Source organism: Epinephelus fuscoguttatus, linkage group LG19 (genome assembly GCF_011397635.1).
Source record: "Epinephelus fuscoguttatus linkage group LG19, E.fuscoguttatus.final_Chr_v1".
Taxonomy (NCBI): domain Eukaryota; kingdom Metazoa; phylum Chordata; class Actinopteri; order Perciformes; family Serranidae; genus Epinephelus; species Epinephelus fuscoguttatus.
The window spans coordinates 27,409,692-27,434,641 of NC_064770.1; the positions used below are offsets into that span (position 1 = coordinate 27,409,692).

The 24,950-nt window shown below is 38.9% G+C and overlaps 2 protein-coding genes across 3 annotated transcripts; both read left to right on the forward strand.

Annotated features, from left to right (window-relative positions):
• Positions 1-243: 243 nt before the first annotated feature.
• On the forward strand, positions 244-4,787 carry LOC125879658 (interferon-induced protein 44-like). The gene is made up of 6 exons (XM_049561626.1): positions 244-266; positions 3,254-3,452; positions 3,819-3,969; positions 4,122-4,295; positions 4,394-4,494; positions 4,626-4,787. Exons 1-6 carry the CDS (start codon positions 244-246, stop codon positions 4,785-4,787), a joined length of 810 nt encoding a protein of 269 aa, XP_049417583.1.
• A 6,315-nt stretch (positions 4,788-11,102) lies between these two features.
• Positions 11,103-24,887, forward strand: LOC125879467 (interferon-induced protein 44-like). 2 transcript variants are annotated; one of them, XM_049561369.1, is made up of 9 exons: positions 11,103-11,246; positions 12,178-12,244; positions 12,729-12,779; positions 12,924-12,957; positions 13,654-13,852; positions 14,174-14,326; positions 14,480-14,651; positions 24,241-24,341; positions 24,478-24,887. In XM_049561369.1, exons 3-9 carry the CDS (start codon positions 12,731-12,733, stop codon positions 24,637-24,639), a joined length of 870 nt encoding a protein of 289 aa, XP_049417326.1. In that variant the 5' UTR covers positions 11,103-11,246; positions 12,178-12,244; positions 12,729-12,730; the 3' UTR covers positions 24,640-24,887. The 2 variants fall into 2 exon arrangements, with proteins under 2 accessions (XP_049417326.1, XP_049417325.1); XM_049561368.1 differs by lacking the exons at positions 24,241-24,341; positions 24,478-24,887 and adding exons at positions 14,750-14,850; positions 14,992-15,583.
• Positions 24,888-24,950: the final 63 nt, after the last annotated feature.

The window sequence follows — 24,950 nt, forward strand, 5'->3', positions numbered from 1 at the left end:
AGTTGTAAGTTCACTCCCTATAGCTGTCATGAAGAGGAGAAAAATTAGCTATGGAGAGCAAAAGTGTTTTTCTACCAGGCTGTAAATATATTTATTCCTGCTGTAAAGTTGGGCCTTGTAACACGGGGGTCTGTGGAGATCCACTGGCTTATATGAGAGAGAGAGCACAACCTGGTGCTTTATCCATGTGCATGTTTCCCAAACTCAGTCACAGGGTGGTGCTTGTCAGTAGATGGAGAAAATATGCAGCAGTGTCTGCAGTTCAGGTAGGCAGTCTGCTGCCATGGTTTTTTGCCCTTTGAGAAACTAAAACACATCTGCACAACGGACAGTCACCTCAGTATCTCCAAAGCTTTTCATTGGATCCATTGGTGTCCAGGAGCTGCTGAAACCTTTGTGTGGGGGCTGGGCATTCTGGAGGGACTTTCCAGCTTTTAAAAATTAAACACTATTATTTGGGTCATGTGAGGCTGTAGTTCAAGGTGTGACACACCTGACCCACAAAGCCCCCACATGCCTGTTAACGATCTGCCCTGAGATAAAATTCTGTCAAATCACACAACCCAAAGGAAACCAAAAGGATGCTGAAAATATTACAAGCTGTGTGGTCTCAAAAGATACGCATCAATGTAGAAAACACCAAACAAGCATTGACAACTACAGGACACACTTAGGTATACTAACCATGTCTTTGCGACACACTTGGGAACGTCAACTCACACTTGTTAATTGCTTTGATTTTTCTACAGGAGACTATAGTTCTTTAGTCACAACAAGATAAAAAGGGACTTTGACAACTATAAAAAGCTTAATTTCTCAGTTTCAGAAGCATTACGTGAAGTAAACCATCACCTCCACAGCACAACCACAGAGATAAGAAGCTTTGAAATTATATTTATACTGCTAAATGTTGGATTTAAGTTTTTTTAGGATGGACAGGTTGAACAAAGTACGAGAAAATACCAGAGAGTACAGTCATTTTGAGGTAGATGAGTCTGGTAGCTGTTTACCCAATCGTCTTAACAGGTTTAAAATAAGTGGGTCAATTTAATTTTAATTTCTGTCTTAAGTTTGATCAGGTGAAAGTAAAAAATGCCTGTACACCTTTTCTTATTTTGTTTGTTAACCTTTTTTCTTTCACTTTCCCTTCTTGAACACATTTATTGTATATTTTCAGCTATTTCATTTAGAATTAAAAATAGTCATAAATAACAGATAGTGTGCTCATGCAGCATGTTGAGTCTGAACGTGGAAATAAATGTTGTGAAATATTAAGTCCCAAAACTGTTTTTGACATTTGGTTTGGTTTTAGGTAATAAGGTGTAAAAATGTTTCTTTTTTACATGTTGCCTCAACATCTTATTGTAGCCATGGGATATACATTCTCCAAATCTGAACCCCGCCCACCTTCTCCTGAGAGTAAGCTACGCAGAATATTACAGAACATTGTTTAAACTTATACAGATAGAAAATAGACATTCTTCATTTGTGTCAAAATGTATGGAAAATGTTGTATGTATGTATTTATTTGTATTACATAAACATTACACTTGCTCTTTGTCAGCTTTTGATGAACAATGGAGGAACATACCATGGGGGTGAGTGATGTGTTTAATGTTTTGGTGCCTCTGGTGTACAATGGCTTTTCTTCAACAAAATATTTTTAAGACCAAAATTGGACAACTGCACACACTCATTTGTTGAGACTACCTTGTGTTTTGTCATTCTGTGATGACATGTTCAGTGGAGATGGTCAGGGAAAGGAAAAAAAATGGCTAGTCTATCATCTCTAAGGGAGATGCAGGACACTGGGCAGCTCCTTTAGTGTCAGGCTGTTTCACCTCAACCGAGGAAGTTCAAGTATCTCAGGGTCTTGTTCACGAGTGAGGGTAGAATTTAGTGTGAGATGGATCGGCAGTTTGATGCAACTTCTGCAAGTCCATCGTGGTGAAGAGGGAGCTGAGCCAGAAGGCGAAGCTTTCGATTTACTGGTCTATGTAAGTCCCAACCCTCATGATCATGAGCTCTGGGTAGTGACCGAAAGAATCTGACACAAGCAGCTGAAATGAGTTTCCTCCGTGGGGTGGCTGGGCTCAGCCTTAGAGATAGGGTGAGGAGCTCAAACATCTGGAGGGAGCTCGGAGTAGAGCCACTGCTCCTTTGCATCGAAAGGGGTCAGTTGAGGTGGTTTGGGCATCTGATCGGGATGCCTCATGGGCACCTCCCGCTGAAGGTGTTTCAGGCACGTCCCACTGGTAGGAGGCCCCAGGGCAGACCCAGAAAATGCTGGAGGGATTACATATCTCATCTGGACTGGGAATGCCTTGGGGTCCCCCAGGAGGAGCTGGGAAGCGTTGCTGTGGAGAGGAACGTCTGGGGTGCTTTGCTTGACCTGCTGCCCCGTGACCCGGCCCTGGATAAGCGGATGAAAATGGATGGATGCTTCACCTGCAGTGTGTGAAGGAGAGATATTACAGCTCCTGTCTCTCTGCTGCTGTCAGACTTCACAACCAACACTATGCACAAACCAAAACTGACAATCACCAATCATGTGCAATATCAGTATATTGTCATGAACTGGCTCAGTGTTCAGACAAACAAGGGAAACCACACAAGTAATTCTGGTTAAAGTAAAATCAATTTATTTGACCAATATTAAAAATTACAGAAAATAAGTTGAAAAGTGTAAATCAGTATCATCAGTGATGTAAGGAGTGCTTGGGTGGAATGAATGTGTGGTGTACTGTAGGTGAGTGTATGGGAAAGCAAATCAAACTAACGTGACAAAATAACCCACAAACCCTGTTAGCCAGGAGCAGAGAGAGACTGGAACTGATACATCCAGTCCTCTATATCGACTTAGTGGCTAAATCAGAAAACCGGATTCAGGTGTGGCTCATCCTCCAGCCACACCTCTGTACGCTGGACTGCCTCCTGCAGAGGAGCAGAAAAAAGGACACCACAGGAACAACCACCAAAGAGGGAGGATTCATCACAATATACTAAACTATTCAATATCCATACTTTCTGTGTGCAGTAATGTGAACTCAGCCATTCAGTCTGTCTGTTTATTATATTTTGCTCTTTTCCTGTTTACTCGTTTCTTATACATTGCTTTTTTTTAACTGATGCTGCTTCTTTTGCACTGTCCCCGTTGCAGCTGTAACAATGCAGATTTCCCCTCTTTGAGAGCCATATAGGATTATCTTATCTTAAATCAAAACTCTAATCTAACCTTTTCTTTATTGAACAGTAACAAAGACAGAGACCTGCAGTTTGCAAGTGATTATCAGCCTCATAACAGTGAGGTCCAGCAGCTCAGAATTCTGATTCATGGACCCACTGGTTCTGGAAGGTCCAGTTTCTTCAACTCTGTTGACAGCGCTTTACAAGGCAATGTCACTGGTCGGGCTTTGGCAGATGCAATCTCTCACGACAGCTTCACCCTAAAAGTATGACTCGCTTTTGAATGTGGTTTAATCAAGGTCATGTATTTCAAGCACTGTAAAACTTGAACAACTCTTGCATGCACTTGTAATGACAACTGCAGTCACTAGGGGACTGAAGCTGTCTGAGGGGCAGGGCCAAAAAAATGAAAGAGGCCACCAGCTGTGTTCAGTGGGCATCAGTGTGCAGAAAGTTTTCTAGCATGTAGGGAAGCCTGTATTACTTTTTATGCATTGCAGTGTACAGATCAGACGAGCAGCAGTGATGCAACTAGTTGTGATGAAACTGATGAGCAAGACACAAACTGCTATATGGCCATCACTCAATAGGTGGCACTGTTGTCCTTATAACTGCACTTTTCTGTGTTACAGTACAAAAGTTACAAAATCCAAAAAGGAGGACCAGGGACGTTTTACCCTTTTGTCTTCACTGACATCATGGGCCTTGATAGGGATACCAACAGAGGAGTTTCTGTGGAAGACATCAAACTGGCCATGATGGGACACATTAAAGATGGATACACTACTGAATTCATTAAACTCTGTTGGATATATTTCAGTAAATCAGTCCAGCTTTGAGATCTGTTTAGCACTAACAGTTTTACAAAAATCAAAAAGTGGAAACTATTTACATGCAAAGGTCATTTTTTTTAATTTAATTTCACATTGTTTTCCAGTTCAGTCCTCTCTGTAAAATAACAGAGGATGATAATTACTACAACAATGACCCCACTCTGAAGGACCAAGTTCATGTTCTGGTTTGTGTCATCTCTGCTGAGACATCAAGCATCCTGAGTGATGAACATGTGAATAAGATGAAGGATGTCAGACTGGCAGCCAGAGACATGGGTAAGAGTTATAGGGTTAGTTATTGAGTTTCATAAGTTTAATCCAATAACCTGACAAACAATATCTTGATTAAACTGGATTCTGCTCTGTATCGGCAGGAATTCTTGAAGTGGCTATTCTCACCAAAATGAATGAAGCCTGTCCAGAGGTCAAAAAAAGCATACAGAATGTGTATAAGAGCAAGTACCTGAAGAAACAGGTAAGTTAATAAAGGTGAATGAGTTGTTATTCAAGTTGGAATATAAGTCTGTTTTACATTACATTACACAAAAATCTCCTTTGATCAGCTCTTTGCTGTCATTCCTTAAATGTTGAATTGTTTGTATTTAGATGGAGAAAATAAAGGTGGTGCTGGGTATTCCACTGTACAGCATCTTTCCTGTGAAGAACTACCACTCAGAGATCGACACAGACGATGACAATGATACACTGATACTGAGTGCACTGAGATGCATCATTAACTTAGGAGAAGACTTTGTCAACGACCAGTAGACCTCCATACTGCTGACAAATCTTACTTTACAGACAAATCTCACTCAATCTTAGTGAGAAAAAAGTCAGTCTGTAGCATAAAATGGGCTTTTTGGTTTTTATTTGCATACATGTAATACACAGAGTATCCATTAGTGGTTCGTCTTACTTTGCTGATGAAGTATTAATAAGCTGTATCATACTTATTATGCATTATCTATGCTAGTGTGTTTTGTTGTCTTAGCTGGTAATTTTAGTGTTGTAGTCTCTCAGTAGCCTAATCATGAATCTGGTGATGAGCAGGTCAGAAGACATGTCTAGGTTAAAATTGGGCTAAATTAGGTTCAGAAGTGTAACTTTTTTAGTCTCTTGATTACATATTCTGTCTATGTTTGAAACTGCTTTATAATGAGACATTGTGTTACAGTACTGCTGCTCGGCTGAATCCACAATAAATGATAGTACTGAAGTGCGTCACTAGTTTCCTTTGACTTCATTCCCTCTTGTCCATGAGTAGACTGTGTTGTAATGCAGCCCACTGGAAGTGACTCACACTGCTGCCAAGTTTACTTTTGCTGCTAGAGAAATGTTAATTTATGAGTCTCGACCAACCCATCAGAGCCTTGTCTATAGATCTAACTCAGTCGCACACAATCTGGAAGTTTACATCACTGTGAAGACTAGGCTACAGGATTATTTAAGAAACTCTTCAAGTAGGCCTATAATGAGCACAGAACACTTTAACTACAGATGAGTTACTTTATTTTGATTATGCAGATGCTTACAGTAATAAAACAGTAATATCAACCAGGTGTAATAAATCCAATCAAAACAGAATTATTAAAAGTACACTTGCAGCTTAAATCATTTCCAGCAATTACAAAAACTGTTTCATTTTAGAAGGGAGCTGTTGTTAACTAAAGCAACACATTCTCACTCTGACCTCGTCACATATTGACGTTTGGTCATGGACTTTCCACGTCCACGTACGACGTGCAAGGTATCCTGAGTGCTTTGGTTGTTGATGTTCTCGGACACTGTGTCAAGTTGTGCCTGTTTACTACATTGTCTTCTTTCAAAGTACGCTTCCATTTTCATAGGAAATTTACAGTTTACATACAGTCTCTTTCAAAATAAAAAAAAAATGTTTCGGACTAAAGAACAGGTTTTGGTATCTTAGGCGAACACTGCTCTCTCAGATGAAAGTTTGTGTTTGTTGGACCCATCCACCATCTACTATGAGGGGCCGCCAGGGACATTATTCAGAATTACCTCTCACACACACATGTGAAATGCTCTTACATACACTACTGAAACACTCTCACGCACACTACTGAAAAATTATTCGCTCGCATACACTACTGAAACACTCTTACACACACATGTGAAATGCTCTCATGTACACTACTGAAATGCTCTCACACATACAAGTAAAATACTCTCACACACACTGCTGAAACTCTTTCATATACACTACTGAAATGCTCTCACACACACTACTCTAACACTTTCATATACACTACTGAAATGCTCTCACACACACTACTGAAACGCTTTCATATACTTTACTGAAATGCTCTTACATATACAATTGAAATCTTCTCATACAAACAACTGAAATGCGTTTTACAAACACAGTTGAAACACTCTCATACATACAACCGAAATACTCCTAGAAACACAACGGAGTTCACAGCAGGTCTTAGACCTGCCTCATAGGCAGTAGCATAGGGCACCAATGTCTGTTGTGCGCTCATGCCCCTAAAAGGAAAAAATTAATAAATTTTAATTTTTTTCATTGCAAATGAACAAAGAAAGAAATAAACATTATTTCATCTGCCCTGACCTGCGTTTCTACTGTGCAAACTGAAAGTTAGGGTTTGGTGCACATCACAGTGTCATAGAGACTGCTAGACTGTCAAGAGGCAGATATCTATTTTCACATTTTATTTCATAATGGAAAAAGCTCCAAGACTTCACTTATGCAAGGAAGAAACAGGAAAGATGAGGAGGAAAAAAAAGCCTAATATAGAGGTATGTTGTCCTATGTTAACATTAAAATGCTGTTTTGTGTGTAGACATTTCATTCGTAGCAGCAGTAGCTGGCTAAGCAGCAATAAAGGAAGATAATAGGCTTGTTTGGGATGAACTGTGCCTCGCCTGGAAAGCAGACGAGATCAGGTGGCAGCAGCAAGGGACAGAGACAAAAAGCTGTGGTCAAGTTGGACAGTTTCCAGCAGCCTTCAGTCGTCTTCTTCTTTTTGTTTAATTGCAAGTAGTAATTAGGGTTTGAGCTGCATTATCTCTGTTGTGTTTCTAAGTGTATTTCAGTCATATGTATGAGTGTTTCAACTGTGTATGTAAAACGCATTTCAGTTGTTTGTGTGAGACAATTTCAGTAGTGTATGTAAGAGCATTTTAGTAGTGTAAACGAAAGCGTTTCAGTAGTGTGTGTGAGAGCATTTCAGTAGTGTATATGAAAATGTTTCAGTAGTGTGTGTGAGAGCATTTCAGTAGTGTATATGAGAGCATTTCAGAAGTGTGTTTGAGAGCATTTCAGTAGCGTGTGTGAGAGCATTTCAGTAGTGTATATGAGAGCATTTCACATGTGTGTGTAAGAGTGTTTCAGTAGTGTATGCGAGCGAATAATTTTTCAGTAGTGTACGTGAGAGTGTTTCAGTAGCGTATGTAAGAGCATTTCACATGTGTGTGTGAGAGGTAATTCTGAATAATGTCCCTGGCGGCCCCTCATAATCTACCGCCCTACTCAGACTTTCACCATCTTTTTTTTTTCACTTTTAATTTTTATTGATTTTCCTCATTTTCACATATGCATCAACAAACACAGCACACGTGCCATTAAGGACAGTAGAAGAAACAAATATAATTAAAAGAAAGAGTAATGTCCTGGGGCGGCACGGTGGTGTGGTGGTTAGCACTGTTGCCTCACAGCAAGAGGGTTGCCGGTTCGATCCCGGGTGTGGGAGCCCTTCTGTGCGGAGTTTGCATGTTCTCCCCGTGTCAGCGTGGGTTCTCTCCGGGCACTCCGGCTTCCTCCCACAGTCCAAAGACATGCAGATTGGGGACTAGGTTAACTGATAACTCTAAATTGTCCGTAGGTGTGAATCTGAGCGTGAATGGTTGTTTGTCTCTATGTGTCAGCCCTGCAATAGTCTGGCAACCTGTCCAGGGTGTACCCTGCCTCTCGCCCGATGTCAGCTGGGATAGGCTCCAGCCCCCCCACAACCCTCAAGAGGATGAAGCAATTAGAAGATGAATGAAAGTTTCCATTTATCTTAATTCTTGCGGTGGGCAGTTGATATAGTCTTTATGCATTGTACCGATTTACTGTTAAATCCAAACCGTTACAACACTTGATATAAAAATCTCCAATTTACACAGTCAAATGCTTTTTCAGCATCTATGCTTACTAATATAGTGCTTTGTTTTTTATGTTGTGCTTGATCTATAATGTGCAAAGCTCTTCTGACATCGTCCTGCATTTGCCGCCCTCTTATGAATCCTGTTTGGTCTTCCTCTATAATTTCTGTTATGAGTTCAATCGTTTTGAAATGATTGTTCTATATATTTTATAGTCCACATTTAATAGCGAGATAGGTCTGTAATTCCCACAGTGCTCTTTATCTCTTCCTTGTTTGGGAATAACTGTAATTATTGCTTCAGTTAAATGCATTTTAGTTCTTTTAAGACTCGTTGTATTCCATATTGTGTTTCATAACAACATTCATATCTCCCCCGCATATTAAGATTCCCTTTGCTTCTACAGCTATGACATTGAACAAGGACTTGAAGAAATTTTTGTCACTCTCTGGGGGTGCATATATATTTATCAATGTTATTGGTTCATTTTCTAGTCTACCCTTTACTATATCTTCTATACCTTCTCTATCTCTGAGTTCCTTTTCATAGTCAAATTGAATTGTGTTTGATATTAATGTTACGACCCCCCTTCTGTGTCCCTCTTTATATGAACTATAATATAGGTTCCTGTAGCCGTTTCTTTTTAATTTACCATGCTCTGACTGGGATAAATGAGTCTCTTGTAAGAATGTGATTTGTGCTTTTTCCTTCTTCAATTTTTTCATAACCCCTTCTGTTCAGTGACATTAATTTGACAGTACTAGCCATCATTATATTTTGTTGCTCTCAGAAAATGTGCTCCCAAACAGTTCTGAACTAAATACTTGTGAACAGTTACCATAAAATAAATCAGAAAACAGGGGAACTTCCAAAGGTGGGGAGATTGTTCCTTCCTCCCCAAATCCCCGTTGGTGGGTGAAGGGGAAATCCTCATCTCTAAGAGAAGGCCCCTTCCTAGACCTAGAACTAAACCCGACTTGTGGTGTCCTTGGTGTCTAGACAAGTCCAACTCAAAATGACCTGACCTCTCCCAGTGGGTCTTAATAACTTAAACTAAAGAAGCCTGATTAGACATTCCCCCGCCCTCTGCACGGTGGCAGTGCACGTCCAGTTTTGCCACACAGAAGCCTTGGCTCCACAGCGGGAAGCCGGGAACAACGACGCCTGGTCAGAGCGTTGAGCCGAACGGAAGTAATTATGAGCGGATTATCTTCACCTGCGACTTGTCAAGTGGGAAGAAAAAGAAGAGAAGATTTATGCTGCTGTAAATTATACATTTTGATACATACAGGTCATACATGTTGCAAAACTCTATAAAAGTACACCAAAGCATACATTTTCGTTTTCAAATACTAATTTGAAAACAAAACCATTCATACGGTCAATAAAAAAAACATTTTGTTAATAATCAAAAACGAATGTAATCTCAACAGTGACCGCGCCAGCCGGCGAGACTGTGGCTGAACCGCTTCCAATGTTCATTCATTCATTCATTCATTCATTCATTCAATTACGTGTTCAATGTGTGTGTGTGTGTGTGTGTGTGTGTGTGTGTGTGTGTGTGTGTGTGTGTTACTATGTCAGAGGGGAGGAGTATCAATAGAAAAAAGTTTCCACTAATTATTTCGGTGTTTATTTCTTTTATTCTTAAGGTTTTTTTTTTTATTATTATTATTAAAATGCGTAATATAGCCAATAATATTATAGACCAAAAGTTGATCTAATTTATTATTGTAGAATGTATTTAGCAAATCACCACTTTTACCTGGAGACACGGCGCAGCAGCAGCGCGGCAGCAAAAACAACAACAAAAAAAGGCATTATAAAAAGCCGAGAAATCGTGTTAATTTATTGACATGAGACACTGAAGAGGTTGTCAGTCCTATTTTATAGTCTGTAATATTTTTATTTTATTTTATCATAACTTCTTGGAAATTACTCAAAAATGCATTTTTTGTGTGCTTCTGAGCACACGGACAGCATAAACAATGAAGTTACATAATGACGGTGCAGTGCTTGGAGGGGCGCTGTAATCCTGGCGGTCCTAGAGTTAAACACTGATTTAAAATGGGCATATGATTAAATGTGTTGGCTAGGTTTTGATGCCCTTGTAAGAAAATAGCCTACTAAATTAAAATGGGCATAACAGTTAAGCTGTTATGATCTTCTTTTGATGCCTTAAGAGGATTGGAGCTTTATTCTTGCAGGTTGTAAGTCACTTGTTGTACAAATATACAGAAAATAAACAAGAACCTGTGAAGGACATGCATAGCACTTTTTCTAACAAGCCTTAGACATTAATTTTTATTATACAAGAGTAATATGGTACATTCTAGGTTTAAATGACTAAACACATAGTTAAAGCTATGCTTACAATGAAGTTTTTACTACCATGACAAACATCCTTTTGCAAAATCTATTACAGTATAACAAAACTGTCAAATTACGTCAAAAGACTAAAATAAGACTAAAACTAAAACTGATTTCCACTGACTAAATTTTAACTAAAACAAAACAAAACTAAACTAAAAGACTAAAATGTGACTTTAACTAAATCCAGTCTAAAGACTAAAATGAAATTAAAAATTCTTGTCAAAATTAACACTGCTGTGAACAAAGTCCCATTCAATGCTCAGAGACAAATACCTATAATTTTTGCTGTTTTAAAGTCTTTTTATCATAGCTTCTCCTCTGTCTTTTCATATTATTTGTCTTTGTTCATACTGTATGGTCTCTGGTCCTCAGTGTTACCTCTTTTCTTAAGCATTCCTTGTTCTTTATTTCTTGTTTATTTGCATTTTTGGTTATAAACACGCAGTATTTTGCTGAGCTGCAGCAAACGACCTGACCATGAGAGGAAGTTCTTTCATATCATATGATTAAAAGGAAACCAAAAGGATCTTAGCACATTAAAAACTGTGTTGCCTCACAGGACTCACATCAACATAACACTAAACGGGCATCAGCAACTACTGGACACTCCTCGGCATACTAACCATGTCTTTGCAATACACTTAGGAACGTCAGCGCCTGATAGTTAAGTGTTTTAATGTTTCTACAAAAGTGGGAAACCATCACCACCACAACACAGCCACTGAGGTAAGTTTTTTTTTCTTTTAAAAAGGCCTAGTTAATATTTAAGTGTAGGCCTAATGAATACACAATGGCAATATATACAACAATAAACCTCATCACTTTTTTTAAAGGAGGGGTGTAGGTACAGCAGACACACCCCTTTCCCATCCCCTCCAACATTTTGTAATGGGTCTAATTTATTTCATATAAACTGAAACATAACAGCTGAAATTTAACATCTCTTAGCACAGAACACCTGGGTTGAGTGCCTCTGGAGAACTGAAGCCCAGCTAAAGTGTTGCTCTTTCTCTGTCTAGACTTGGACTTATCCCCTTTGTTTGGATTTTTCTTTTGTTTCACCTCACAGCACCTTACACTACTCTATTTTTCACTCACTCACATCTACATCACTAACTTACTGATTAGCCACACTCCGAATATAGTTTCTTTTTAGCTGTTTACTTTGTTACAATAACTACCTTAACACCACCCACTGTGTCCTCCTGTATTTGTCATGGCCTGGGAGCCAGGTTATGACAGAGTTCAGGTAGGCAATCTGCTGCAATCTGCTGCCCAGCCCCAGCACAAAGGCTGACACCTTCGTGCTGGGGCTGGGCATTCTGGAGGGATTTTCCAGCTTTTAAAACTTAAACAGTATTATTTGGGTCATGTGAACCTGCAATACAACGTGTGACACACCCGACCCACAAAGCCCCCACATGCCTGTTAAGAATCTGCCATGAGATAAAATTCTGTCAAATCACACAACCCATGGGAAACCAAAAGGATGCTGAAAATATTACAAGCTGTGTGGTCTCAAAAGATATGCATCAATGTAGAAAACACCAAACAAGCATTGACAACTACAGGACACTCTTAGGTATGCTAACCATGTCTTTGTGACTCTCTTAGGTACGTCAACTCATACTTGTTAACTGCTTTGATTTTTCTACAGGAGACTGTAGACAGTTTCAGAAGCATTACTTGAAGTAAACCATTGCCACCACAGCACAACTGCAGAGGTAAGAATTTTTGAAATTATATTTATACTGCTAAATGTTAGATTAGGCTGGACAGGTTGAACAAAGAACAAGGAAATACCAGAGAGTACAATCATCTTGAGGTAGATGAGTCTGGTAGCTGTTTACCCAATCGTCTTAACAGGTTTAAAATAAGTGGGTCAATTTAATTTTAATTTCTGTCTTAAGTTTGATCAGGTGAAAGTAAAAAATGCCTGTACACCTTTTCTTATTTTGTTTGTTAACCTTTTTTCTTTCACTTTCCCTTCTTGAACACATTTATTGTATATTTTCAGCTATTTCATTTAGAATTAAAAATAGTCATAAATAACAGATAGTGTGCTCATGCAGCATGTTGAGTCTGAACGTGGAAATAAATGTTGTGAAATATTAAGTCCCAAAACTGTTTTTGACATTTGGTTTGGTTTTAGGTAATAAGGTGTAAAAATGTTTCTTTTTTACATGTTGCCTCAACATCTTATTGTAGCCATGGGATATACATTCTCCAAATCTGAACCCCGCCCACCTTCTCCCGAGAGTAAGCTACCCAGAATATTACAGAACATTGTTTAAACTTATGTACAGATAGAAAATTAGAGATTCTTCATTTGTGTTAAAATATACAGAAAATGTTGTATGTGTTTGTATTACATAAACGTTACTCTTGCCCTTTACTTGTCAGCTTTTGATGAACAATGGAGGAACATACCATGGGGGTGAGTGATGTGTTTAATGTTTTGGTGCCTCTGGTGTACAATGGCTTTTCTTCAACAAAATATTTTTAAGACCAAAATTGGACAACTGCAAACACTCATTTGTTGAGACTACCTTTTGTTATGTCATTCTGTGATGGCATGTTCAGTGGAGGTGGTCAGGGAAAGGAGAAAGGTGGTTAACCTATTATCTCTGTGGGAGAACATGTCCCACCCTATACAGGACACTCTGACAGCACTGGGCAGCTCCTTTAGTGACAGACTGCTTCACCTGCAGTGTGTGAAGGAGAGATATTGTAACTCCTGCCTCTCTGTTGCTGTCAGACTTCACAACCAACACTGCTTCCAGTAGTACGCACAAACCAAAACTGGCAATCACCACACATGTGCAATATCAGTATATACTAAACTAGTCAATATCTATACTTCCTGCTTGCAATAATGTTGCAACAATGTGAACTCAGCAATTCAGTCTGCCTATTTATTATGTTTTGCCCTTTTCCTGTTTACTCGTTTCTTATACATAGTTGTTTTGTTTTGTTTTCTTTCTTTCTTTATTTATTTATTTTTACTGATGTTGCTTCTTTTGCACTGTCCTCGTTGCAGCTGTAACAATGCAAATTTCCCTGCCATGGTAGTAATAAAGTATTATCTTATCTTAAATCTAAAATCTCATCTAACCTTTTCTTTATTGAACAGCCTCAAAGACAGAGACCTGCAGGTTGTGAAGGATTATCAGCCTCATAACGATGAAATCCAGCAGCTCAGAATTCTGCTTTATGGACCCTCTGGTTCTGGGAAGTCCAGCTTCATCGACTCTGTTGACAGCGCTTTACAAGGCAGAATCACTGGTCGAGCTTTGGCAGATGCAATCTCTCACGGCAGCTTCACCGTAAAAGTATGAACAAGCACTGTAAAACCTGAACTATTGCATGCAGCTGCAACAATAACTGCAGTCACTAGGGGACTGAAGCTGTCTGAGGGGCAGGGCCAAAAAAATGAAAAAGGGCACCAGCTGTGTTCAGTGGGCATCAGTGTGCGGAACGTTTTCTAGCATGTAGGGAAGCCTGTATTACTTTTTAGAGATTGCAGTGTACAGATCAGGCAGCAGCAGTGTTGCAACTAGATGTAATGAAACTAACAAGATACAAACTGCTTTATGGCCATCATTAAATCAATAGCACTGTTGTTTTTATAACTGCACTTTTCTGTTTAACAGTACAAAAGTTACAAAATCCAAAAAGGAGGACCAGGGACGTTTTACCCTTTTGCCTTCACTGACATCATGGGCCTTGACAGGGAAACCAACAGAGGAGCAAATGTGGAAGACATCAAACTGGCCATGATGGGACACATTAAAGATGGATACACTGTAAAATATATTGAATTCATTAAACTCTTTTGGATATATTTCAGTAAATCAATCCAGCTTTGAGATCTGTTTAGCACTAACAATGAAAATGAAAATACAGTAGAAAGCATTTACATGCAAAGGTCATTCTTTTAATTTTACATTCTTTTCCAGTTCAATCCTCTCTCTAAAATATCAGAGAATGATCCAGACTACAACAAAGACCCCGCTCTGAAGGACCAAGTTCATGTTCTGGTTTGTGTCATCTCTGCTGAGACATCAAGCATCCTGAGTGATGAACATGTGAATAAGATGAGGGAAGTCAGACTGGCAGCCAGAGACATGGGTAAGAGTTATAGGGTTAGTTATTGGGTTTCATAAGTTTCATCCAATAACCTGACAAACAATATCTTGATTAAACTGGATTCTGCTCTGTATCGGCAGGAATTCCTGAAGTGGCTATTCTCACCAAGATTGATGAAGTCTGTCCAGAGGTCAAAAAAGACATAAAGAACGTGTATAAGAGCAAGTACCTGAAGAAACAGGTAAGTTTATCTTGGTGATTGACCTTGTAGAGAGTTGTTATTCAAGTTGGAATATAAGTCTGTTTTACATTGCATTACACAAAAATCTCCTTTGATCAGCTCTTTGCTGTCATTCCTTAAATGTTGAATGTTCATATTTAGATGGAGAAAATAAAGGTGGTGCTGGGTATTCCTGAGAAAAGTATCTTTCCTGTGAAGAACTACCACTCAGAGATCGACACAGACGATGACACTGATACACTGATACTGAGCGCACTGAGACACATCATTAACTCAGGAGAAGACTTTGTCAACGACCAGTAGACCTCCATACTGCTGACAAATCTTACTTTACAGACAAATCTCACCTAATCACAGCGAGAAAAAAGTCAGTCTGCAACATAAAATGGGCTTTTTGGTTTTTATTTGTGTGCATGTAATACATAGAGTCTCCATTATTGGTTCGTCTGATTAAGTATTAAAAAGCTGTATCATACTCACTATGCATTATCTACACTAATATGTTTTGTTTTCTTAGCTGGTCATTTTTGGTGTTGTAGTCTCTCAGTAATCATGAATCTGGTGATGAGCAGGTCAGAGGACATGTCTAGGTTAAAATTGGGCTAAATTAGGTTCAGAAGTGTAACTTTTTTAGACTACTGATTACATATGCTGTCTATGTCTGAAACTGCTTGATAATGACACATTGTGTTACAGTACTGCTGCTCAGCTGAATCCACAATAAATGACAGTACTGAAGTGCGTCACTAGTTTCCATTGATTTCATTCCTTCTAGTCCATGAGTAGACTGTGTTGTAATGCAGCCCATTGGAAATGACTCACACTGCTGCCAAGTTTACTTTTGCTGCTAGGAAAATGTTAATTTATGAGTCTAGACCAACCCATCAGAGCCTCGTCTATGGACCTGACTCAGTCGCACACAATCTGGAAGTTTACGTCACTGTGGAGACTAGGCTACAGGATTATTTAGGAAACACTTTAACTAATCAAAGTGAGCACAAAACACTTTAACTTGAACTACAGATGAGTTCTTTTATTCTAATTCTGCAGATACTCACAGTAATAAAACAGTAATATCAACCAGGTGTAATAAATCCAATCAAAACAGAATTATTAAAAGTACACTTGCAGCTTAAATCATTTCCAGCAACTACAAAAACTGTTTCATTTTAGAAGGGAGTTGTTGTTAACTAAAGCAACACATTCTCACTCTGACCTCGTCACATATTGACGTTTGGTCATGGACTTTCCACGTCTGGTTGTTGACTTTCTCGGACACTGTGTCAAGTTGTGCCTGTTAACTACATTGTCTTCTTTCAAAATACACTTCAGTTTTTATAGGAAATTTACGGTTTATATACAGTCTCTTTCAAAATAAAATAAAAAATGTTTCGGACTAAAGAACAGGTTTTGGTATCTTACGTGATACGTGATACGTGATATAGAACAATAGATCTCCAATAAATCAACCAATGCAGGAAAAGATATCTCAGGCTTAGTTAAAAAAAAAAAAAAAAAAAAAGCATTATGTCATCAACATATAATGAAATGGTGTGTTTGATGTTTCCAACTGGTACTCCATGGATCTGTGGGTTTGATCGTATTGCAATGGCCAATGGCTCAATTACCAGAGCAAAAAGAAGAGGCAAGAGGGGGCACCCTTGCCGGGTTCCTCTAGTCCAGGGGTAGGCAACCTGAGGCTCCGGAGCCACACGTGGCTCTTTAGCACCTCTCCAGTGGCTCCTTGACAAAAAAAAAATACATGGAAATGAACAATGGTTATGTTTTTTAACATTTTTCTTTTTTATATATCAGTGTTGTAGGCCTAAAGAAACTCCTGCATTCTCCAATTGTAAAACTGTGAAGCCTCCAAACCAAATAAAAATAACTAAAATGTGCGTAACACATCTACTGCCCGGCACCTTTGCCTTGAAATTTTGCCAAACCCCCACAGCAGAGGCTCTCCTGGAGTCCTCCTAGCTGGTTAGCTATGGATGCCAGATCAAAAAGTAAAAGTCTCAGAATAAGATAGAGAATTAAGTAGTGTGCGGACAGATTTGTTTACTTCCACCGGCAGCTCTGCAAAGATAAAGTACCAAATAATCATGAACAGTGCCCTGTAGAGTCGTTACCTTGTGGTAAGACATGAATGAATGCTCATTTAGACTCCGAGTATAGGCTAATTCAGACTTAATAGGCCTTTTTACCTTCATTAAGAGTCTCAAATATATTTTGTGGCTCCACCTAGATTTCTGAAAATTATTTTTGGTCAAAAATGGCTCTTACGATAGTAAAGGTTGCCAACCCCTGCTCTAGTCAAAGGAAACTGAGAAGAAATGTCAGAGTTAGTGAGAATTGCTGCCTTTGGGTATTGATAAAGGGTTTTAATCATAGCCATGAATCTGGGACCAAAATTCATTTTCTCAAGAACACAAAATAAAAAGCTCCATTCAACATGATCAAAGGCCTTTTCAGCATCCAAAGAGATGGCTAGAACAGGCACTTTGATCTTTTTCGAAAAATAAAGAATATTGTAAAACCTTCGAATGTTATCATAAGAAGAACGGTTGATGACAAACCCAGTTTGATCCATGGCTACCAGTTCAGGTACAAGGGGAGCTAATCTGTTTGCAATAATTTTAGCTAGGATTTTATAATCCGTGTTTAATAGGGAAACTGGTCTATAAGAACCACAAAGATTAGCCTCCTTCCCTGGTTTAAGTAACAAAATAATTAATGCTTGTTCTAATGCACTGGGTAGTTTCCCATTATAAAGGGTCTCCTTGTACATATCTACCAAGGGGCAAAAGAGCCTAGACAAAAACTTCCCATAAAAATCGATGGGGAATCCATCCTGCCCAGGAGCTTTGCCCCCTGGCAGACAGCGTATCGCCCTTTGAACCTCCTCCTCAGTAATGTCAACTTCTAAACTTTCTTTATCCTCCTCTGATATAGCAGAGACAGATAAGGAATTTAAGAAAGTCCTTGTTGAGGCTAAATTGCTCCCTTGAGAAGTATATAATGTTCTATAAAATTCTGTAAATGCTGCATTAATTAGCTGCGGCTCCCTAGTTATCGAGCCATCTTTCAGTTGAATTAAGGAAATTATTCTATTAGCATCTTCCCTTTGAATCTGCCAAGTAGTGAACCCGACTTCTCTCCATGCTGATAATATTGGGGCTCTAGTTCTTAAAAGAGCATTCTCCCCTACTAATGATGTTATATTCTAGTCTTTTAGTGTTTTGTTGTAGTAGATATTTATTTTCCTGAGTCTCTATATGTTTTTTTCCAAAGTAGATATAGCTGATTCTAAGGAGCTTAGTTTAGAGCCATTCTGTTTACATTTCCTAGATGTACAGTATATGAAATAGTTAGACCTCTTAAAAAGGCTTTCAGGGAGTCCCATATAATTGACGAGGAAGCAGTATGCTTGTTTAGCTCTAAAAAGGTCTCAATATTGGTATTAATAAGATTAATATATTCTAGGTCATTAAGAAGGTAGTTGCTAGAGCTCCACCGCTTCCTCCCTACTGTGGTTTGTCCATGCTCAGTAAGTATCACTAACGGAGAATGATCAGAAATTACTCTAGGTAAATAATCACAGGAGGATATGAGATGTTCCTTCCCAACATATAAATAAAATAAATCTATTCTAGAGTAACTATTATGTCTGTGAGAGTAGAAAGAGTATTCCCATTTATTTATGTTACGAAACCTCCAAACATCAATGAGGTTGTGATAGGACAGTTCTTGTTTTAATATCTTAGCTGCAGCTGTAAGAGAGAACCGATTAGTAGCTGATCTATCTAATATATCCAGGGTCAGGTTCAGGTCACCACCAATTATAAGCTCAGAAGAGGGGCGATTTAAATTCAGAAACAGGTTATAAAAAAATTGTGGATCATCAAAATTTGGTCCATAAACATTTACAAGAACTATTGGTTCAGAGGCTACAAAGCCTCTTACTATAACATAGCGGCCCACTTCATCTTTCATTACTCTATCCTGCTGAAAAGGCACTTTATTACTAATCAGGGTGATGACACCCCTTGCCTGAGAGGAAAATGAGGAGAAAAAAATCTGCCCCGTCCATTGACGTCCTCATTTAACATGTTCTGCTACTGAGTCTCTTGTAAGAAAATGAAATGAGCACTCTGATATAGAAAATTAAGATTTTTTTTCCTTTTCAAAGCCTGGTTTAACCCATTAACATTCCATGTCATATATCTATAATGTATAGAACTATTCATAACTTACTTGTTACTCAATGAGAGAACTCGTCCATTAGATTGGCAAAGTAATCTATATGATGAAGGTAAAACAGAGACGGCTTAAAGTATATAAAAAGCAAAAACATATTAAAGACATAAGGCAAACAAGAAATGAATTTCCTAATGAAGTGCAGATCGATCTATATACTTCACATACTGGTGATCTAAGTCACCTTTCCAACCCAACAACTGCCCCATTGTAGGGACTAAATTGATAATAATTAAAATAAAATGAATAATGTAAATAATGTTGTTTTAATTCTTTCCCTTATTAGAAGAGAGAATGAAAAGAAAGAAAGAAAAAAAAGGACCAACAGTTAGGTCTAGATACACAGAAAAAAAAACTAATTTTGATTGTTTCCTTTTCCCTCCTTGTGCAGGCTGTATTTTGTGTCACATCTCCACAGCAGTTTCTTCAGGTCAGTGAAATCTTTCTGCCGCTTGTACAACGCTATGGACACATCTCTGAAGATCATGATGGTGGAGTTCCCGTACTCCAACTTTTTTTGCTCTCGAGCAGCGGCGAGGATTTTCTCCATATTGCTGCTGCGCAGCAGGCGAATAACCAGCGCCCGTGGTCTGTCATGCTCAGCTGGTTGAGGTCGCAGGGTACGGTGGCACCTTTCAATTTCAATGGACATATACTTTCAGGATCTTTGGTAGCTATTCCTGTAGAAAGCTTACACCATCACCGCCTTCAGCTCCTTCGGGGAAGCCCACCAAGCGTAAGTTATTTCGCCTGGCTCTATTTTCCATGTCTTCAAGTTTTCCTTGGAGCTCTTCAATTGCAGCATTAGTCTCTTTCTTAAAGTCGGCAATATTTACACGTAGATCCACAGCAGTCACTTCATATTCCGTCTGTTTAGCCGAAAGATCCGCCAACTTTTTATTGATAGCTGAATGCTCACTATGTATTTTCTCCACCACCTTATTTATTATACTCAAGCGGTCCTCTACCATGTCGTGTATCTTGGAGTAACCCTTCTCCATTTCCGAAAGAAACCAGGCAGGTGGAGCTTCCTTGCCGGGCTGTGATTGCGTGGTGTTGTCCTCAGGTGTGCCTGCTTGTTTGCCATCGTTTACCAGCTTCGAACCTTTTCTGGTGGTCATTCTGAAGTAGTGAAATGAATAAATATAAAATACGAGTTCAGAACACTGTAAGATGGTTTATCCCGAAGTTCTAGCAATGTACTCTCAATCAGAGGGATTTATACATTTAATGAAGCAGAGCGAGTCGCGACGTGTCTGCTGCCTATGCTGTCATCTTGCAGCATAAAAAAACCGACATCACACATTTACAAAAACGTGTATGCTGACATGGTTCCATACATAGTACAGCTTGAGGGTCCACATCAGCCCCAAGCAAAACTAATACAATCAAGTACAAAGAGCCATGATTTGTTTAAAGTTTGAATGAAGTTTCAAAGTGAAAGTATTAATGAGTATAAAGAGATTTGAAAGGAGTTCACGAGGTACAAAGATGGATGGAATGCTCAGAATTTGAATAACCTGTCCATTCATATCAATGGGCAAAAAAAGTTGAATATTTTAGGAAAGATCTGAATGACAGCACAGATTGTTTTAGCTACTGAACACTTTGAAGTTTGAACAACATTTGTTGGAAAAAGTATGAGGACACTGGAACCTCCAAAAAAGTTAAAAAATAAAAAAAAGAAGAAGAAAGAAAGAAATGTGAGAATATGAATGTGCATCGCTGAAGGCTTGCACGCCACTGCTTAGAGACAGGGTAATAAGAACGAGGTGAAGGCTGCAACCCAGCAATAAGAGAGACACCACAATCTGGTGCCATCACAAGTGAGGCAGTGCTTTATGGGCAGAGAACCACAGCTTGATCAATAAGTCATCACTTGACTCTCAGTCTACCTGCAGGATACTCACTTGGTCAATGTTTCCCGAGTTCAGGTGAGCAACGTGTCGTCATGGTACTGCAGCAGTCACTGAAAATTTGCCCTTGGACCCCTGGGTGTCCAAGAACTACTTGAACCTTTGTGTGGGGGCTGGGCATTGTGGAGGGAAGTTCTATCAGCTGTTCAAAATCTGACAGTAGTTTCACTTCAAATTAGGTTGGTTATTTGCATTTTTGGTTATAAACACGCAGTATTTTGCTGAGCTGCAGCAAACGACCTGACCATGAGAGGAAGTTCTTTCATATCATATGATTAAAAGGAAACCAAAAGGATCTTAGCATATTAAAAATTGTGTTGCCTCACACGACTCACATCAACATAACACTAAACGGGCATCAGCCAACTACTGGACACTCCTCGGCATACTAACCATGTCTTTGCAATACACTTAGGAACGTCAGCGCCTGATAGTTAAGTGCTTTAATGTTTCTACAAAAGTGGGAAACCATCACCACCACAACACAGCCACTGAGGTAGGTATTTTTTTCCCTTTTAAGATACTTACACTGGTAAATGTAAAAAAAAATAAATAAATAAAAAAAAAGAAGTTATTAGGGTGGAAAAGTTCAGCAAAGAACAAGAAAATATAAGTGCAGCCATCTCAACTATATTAGTCTGATAGCTGTTTACCCAGTGCTCTTACATTACTGAATGTAAGTACTGTATCAGTAAAGGCATGGAGCAGGTCAATTTCATTTTGTTTCTATTTTTATTTTGATGAAGTAAAGGTGAAAAATGCCTGTGAACGTTTTCATATTTTGTTCGTTTACCCTTTCACTTTTACTATTTTCTAGTTTTTATTTTATTTTACTAGTTTCAGAAGCATTACTTGAAGTAAACCATCACCACCACAGCATAACCGCAGAGATAAGAATTTTTGAAATTACATTTATACTGCTAAATGTTAGATTAAACTTTTCTTAACTTTTTTACTGTCAATTTCTTTTCTTTAACACTTGATTTATTGTATATTTTTTGCTATTTCATTTAGAATTAAAAATAGTCATAAATAATAGATAGTGTGCTCATGCAGCACATTGAGTCTGAACAAATAAATAAATGTGAAATACTAACTCTCAAAATTTTTGTTGACATTTGGTTTGGTTTTAGGTAATAAGGTGTAAAAATGTTTCTTTCTTTCTTTTTTTACATGTTGCCTAGTGTATTGTTGTAGCCATGGGGAATACGTTCAAGAAATCTGAACGCCGCCCACCTTCTCCTGAGAGTAAGCTACTCAGAATATTACAGAACATTGTTTAAACTTATGTACAGATAGAAAATTAGAGATTCTTCATTTGTGTTAAAATATACAGAAAATGTTGTATGTGTTTGTATTACATAAACGTTACTCTTGCCCTTTACTTGTCAGCTTTTGATGAACAATGGAGGAACATACCATGGGGGTGAGTGATGTGTTTAATGTTTTGGTGCCTCTGGTGTACAATGGCTTTTCTTCAACAAAATATTTTTAAGACCAAAATTGGACAACTGCACACATTCATTTGTTGAGACTACCTTTTGTTATGTCATTCTGTGATGGCATGTTCAGTGGAGGTGGTCAGGGAAAGGAGAAAGGTGGTTAACCTATTATCTCTGTGGGAGAACATGTCTCACCCTATACAGGACACTCTGACAGCACTGGGCAGCTCCTTTAGTGACAGGCTGCTTCACCTGCAGTGTGTGAAGGAGAGATATTGTAACTCCTGCCTCTCTGCTGCTGTCAGACTTCACAACCAACACTGCTTCCAGTAGTACGCACAAACCAAAACTGGCAATCACCACACATGTGCAATATCAGTATATACTAAACTAGTCAATATCTATACTTCCTGCTTGCAATAATGTTGCAACAATGTGAACTCAGCAATTCAGTCTGCCTATTTATTATATTTTGCCCTTTTCCTGTTTACTCATTTCTTGCACATTGTTTTGTATTTTGTTTTTTATACTGATGTTGCTTCTTTTGCACTGTCCCCTTTGCAGCTGCAACAATGCAAATTTCCCTGCCATGGTAGTAATAAAGTATTACCTTAAATCTAAAATCTCATCTAACCTTTTCTTTATTGAACAGTGACAAAGACAGAGACCTGCAGGTTGTGAAGGATTATCAGCCTCATAACGATGAGGTCCAACAGCTCAGAATTCAGATTCATGGACCCTCTGGTTCTGGGAAGTCCAGCTTCATCAACTCTGTTGACAGCGCTTTACAGGGCAGAATCACTGGACGAGCTTTGGCAGATGCAATCTCTCACCACAGCTTCACCCTAAAAGTATGAATCACTTTTGAATGTGGTTTAATCAAGGTCATGTATTTCAAGCACTGTAAAACCTGAACAACTCTTGCATGCACCTGTAATGACAACTGCAGTCACTAGGGGACTGAAGCTGTCTGAGGGGCAGGGCCAAAAAAATGAAAAAGGGCACCAGCTGTGTTCAGTGGGCATCAGTGTGCAGAAAGTTTTCTAGCATGTAGGGAAGCCTGTATTACTTTTTATGCATTGCAGTGTACAGATCAGACGAGCAGCACTGTTGCAACTAGTTGTGATGAAACTGATGAGCAAGACACAAACTGCTATATGGCCATCACTCAATAGGTGGCACTGTTGTCCTTATAACTGCACTTTTCTGTGTTACAGTACAAAAGTTACAAAATCCAAAAAGGAGGACCAGGGACGTTTTACCCTTTTGCCTTCACTGACATCATGGGCCTTGATAGGGATACCAACAGAGGAGCAAATGTGGAAGACATCAAACTGGCCATGATGGGACACATTAAAGATGGATACACTGTAAAATATACTGAATTCATTCAACGCTTTTTAAACTTTTAAACACTTTACAAAAATCATAAAGTAGAAACTATTTACATGCAAAGGTCATTTAAAAAAAAAAAAAAAAATTCATTTCACGTTCTTTTCCAGTTCAATCCTCTCTCTAAAATATCAGAGAATAATCCAGACTACAACAAAGACCCCGCTCTGAAGGACCAAGTTCATGTTCTGGTTTGTGTCATCTCTGCTGAGACATTGAACATCCTGAGTGATGAACATGTGGAAAAGATGAGGGAAGTCAGACTGGCAGCCAGAGACATGGGTAAGAGTTATAGGGTTAGTTATTGGGTTTCATAAGTTTCATCCAATAACCTGACAAACAATATCTTGATTAAACTGGATTCTGCTCTGTATCGGCAGGAATTCCTGAAGTGGCTATTCTCACCAAAATTGACAAAGTCTGTCCAGAGGTCAAAAAAGACATAAAGAACGTGTATAAGAGCAAGTACCTGAAGAATAAGGTAAGTTTCTCTTGGTGATTGACCTTGTAGAGAGTTGTTATTCAAGTTGGAATATAAGTCTGTTTTACATTACACAAAAATCTCCTTTGATCAGCTCTTTGCTGTCATTCCTTAAATGTTGAATGTTCATATTTAGATGGAGGAACTGAGTGTGGCGCTGGGTATTCCAGAGTACTGCATCTTTCCTGTGAAGAACTACCACTCAGAGATCGACACAGACGATGACACTGATACACTGATACTGAGCGCACTGAGACACATCATTAACTCAGGAGAAGACTTTGTCAACGACCAGTAGACCTCCATACTGCTGACAAATCTTACTTTACAGACAGACGTCACCTAATCACAGCGAGAAAAAAGTCAGTCTGCAACATAAAATGCATGCATGTAATATAATATCAGGCATTTAAAAATAAGTTAAAAACAGGTAATGTGCTAGCCAGCCTAATCCCCTCAGGCAGAGAATTCCAGAGCTTCGGGGCCTCGATGGCAAAGGCCCGGTCACCTTTAGTTACCAACCGCAATCTAGGGACAACTAGTTAGGGCAGGCTCGAGGTCACGACTTGGAGCATTGGTATTCAGAAGCTCAGCTGTATAACTCAGCAC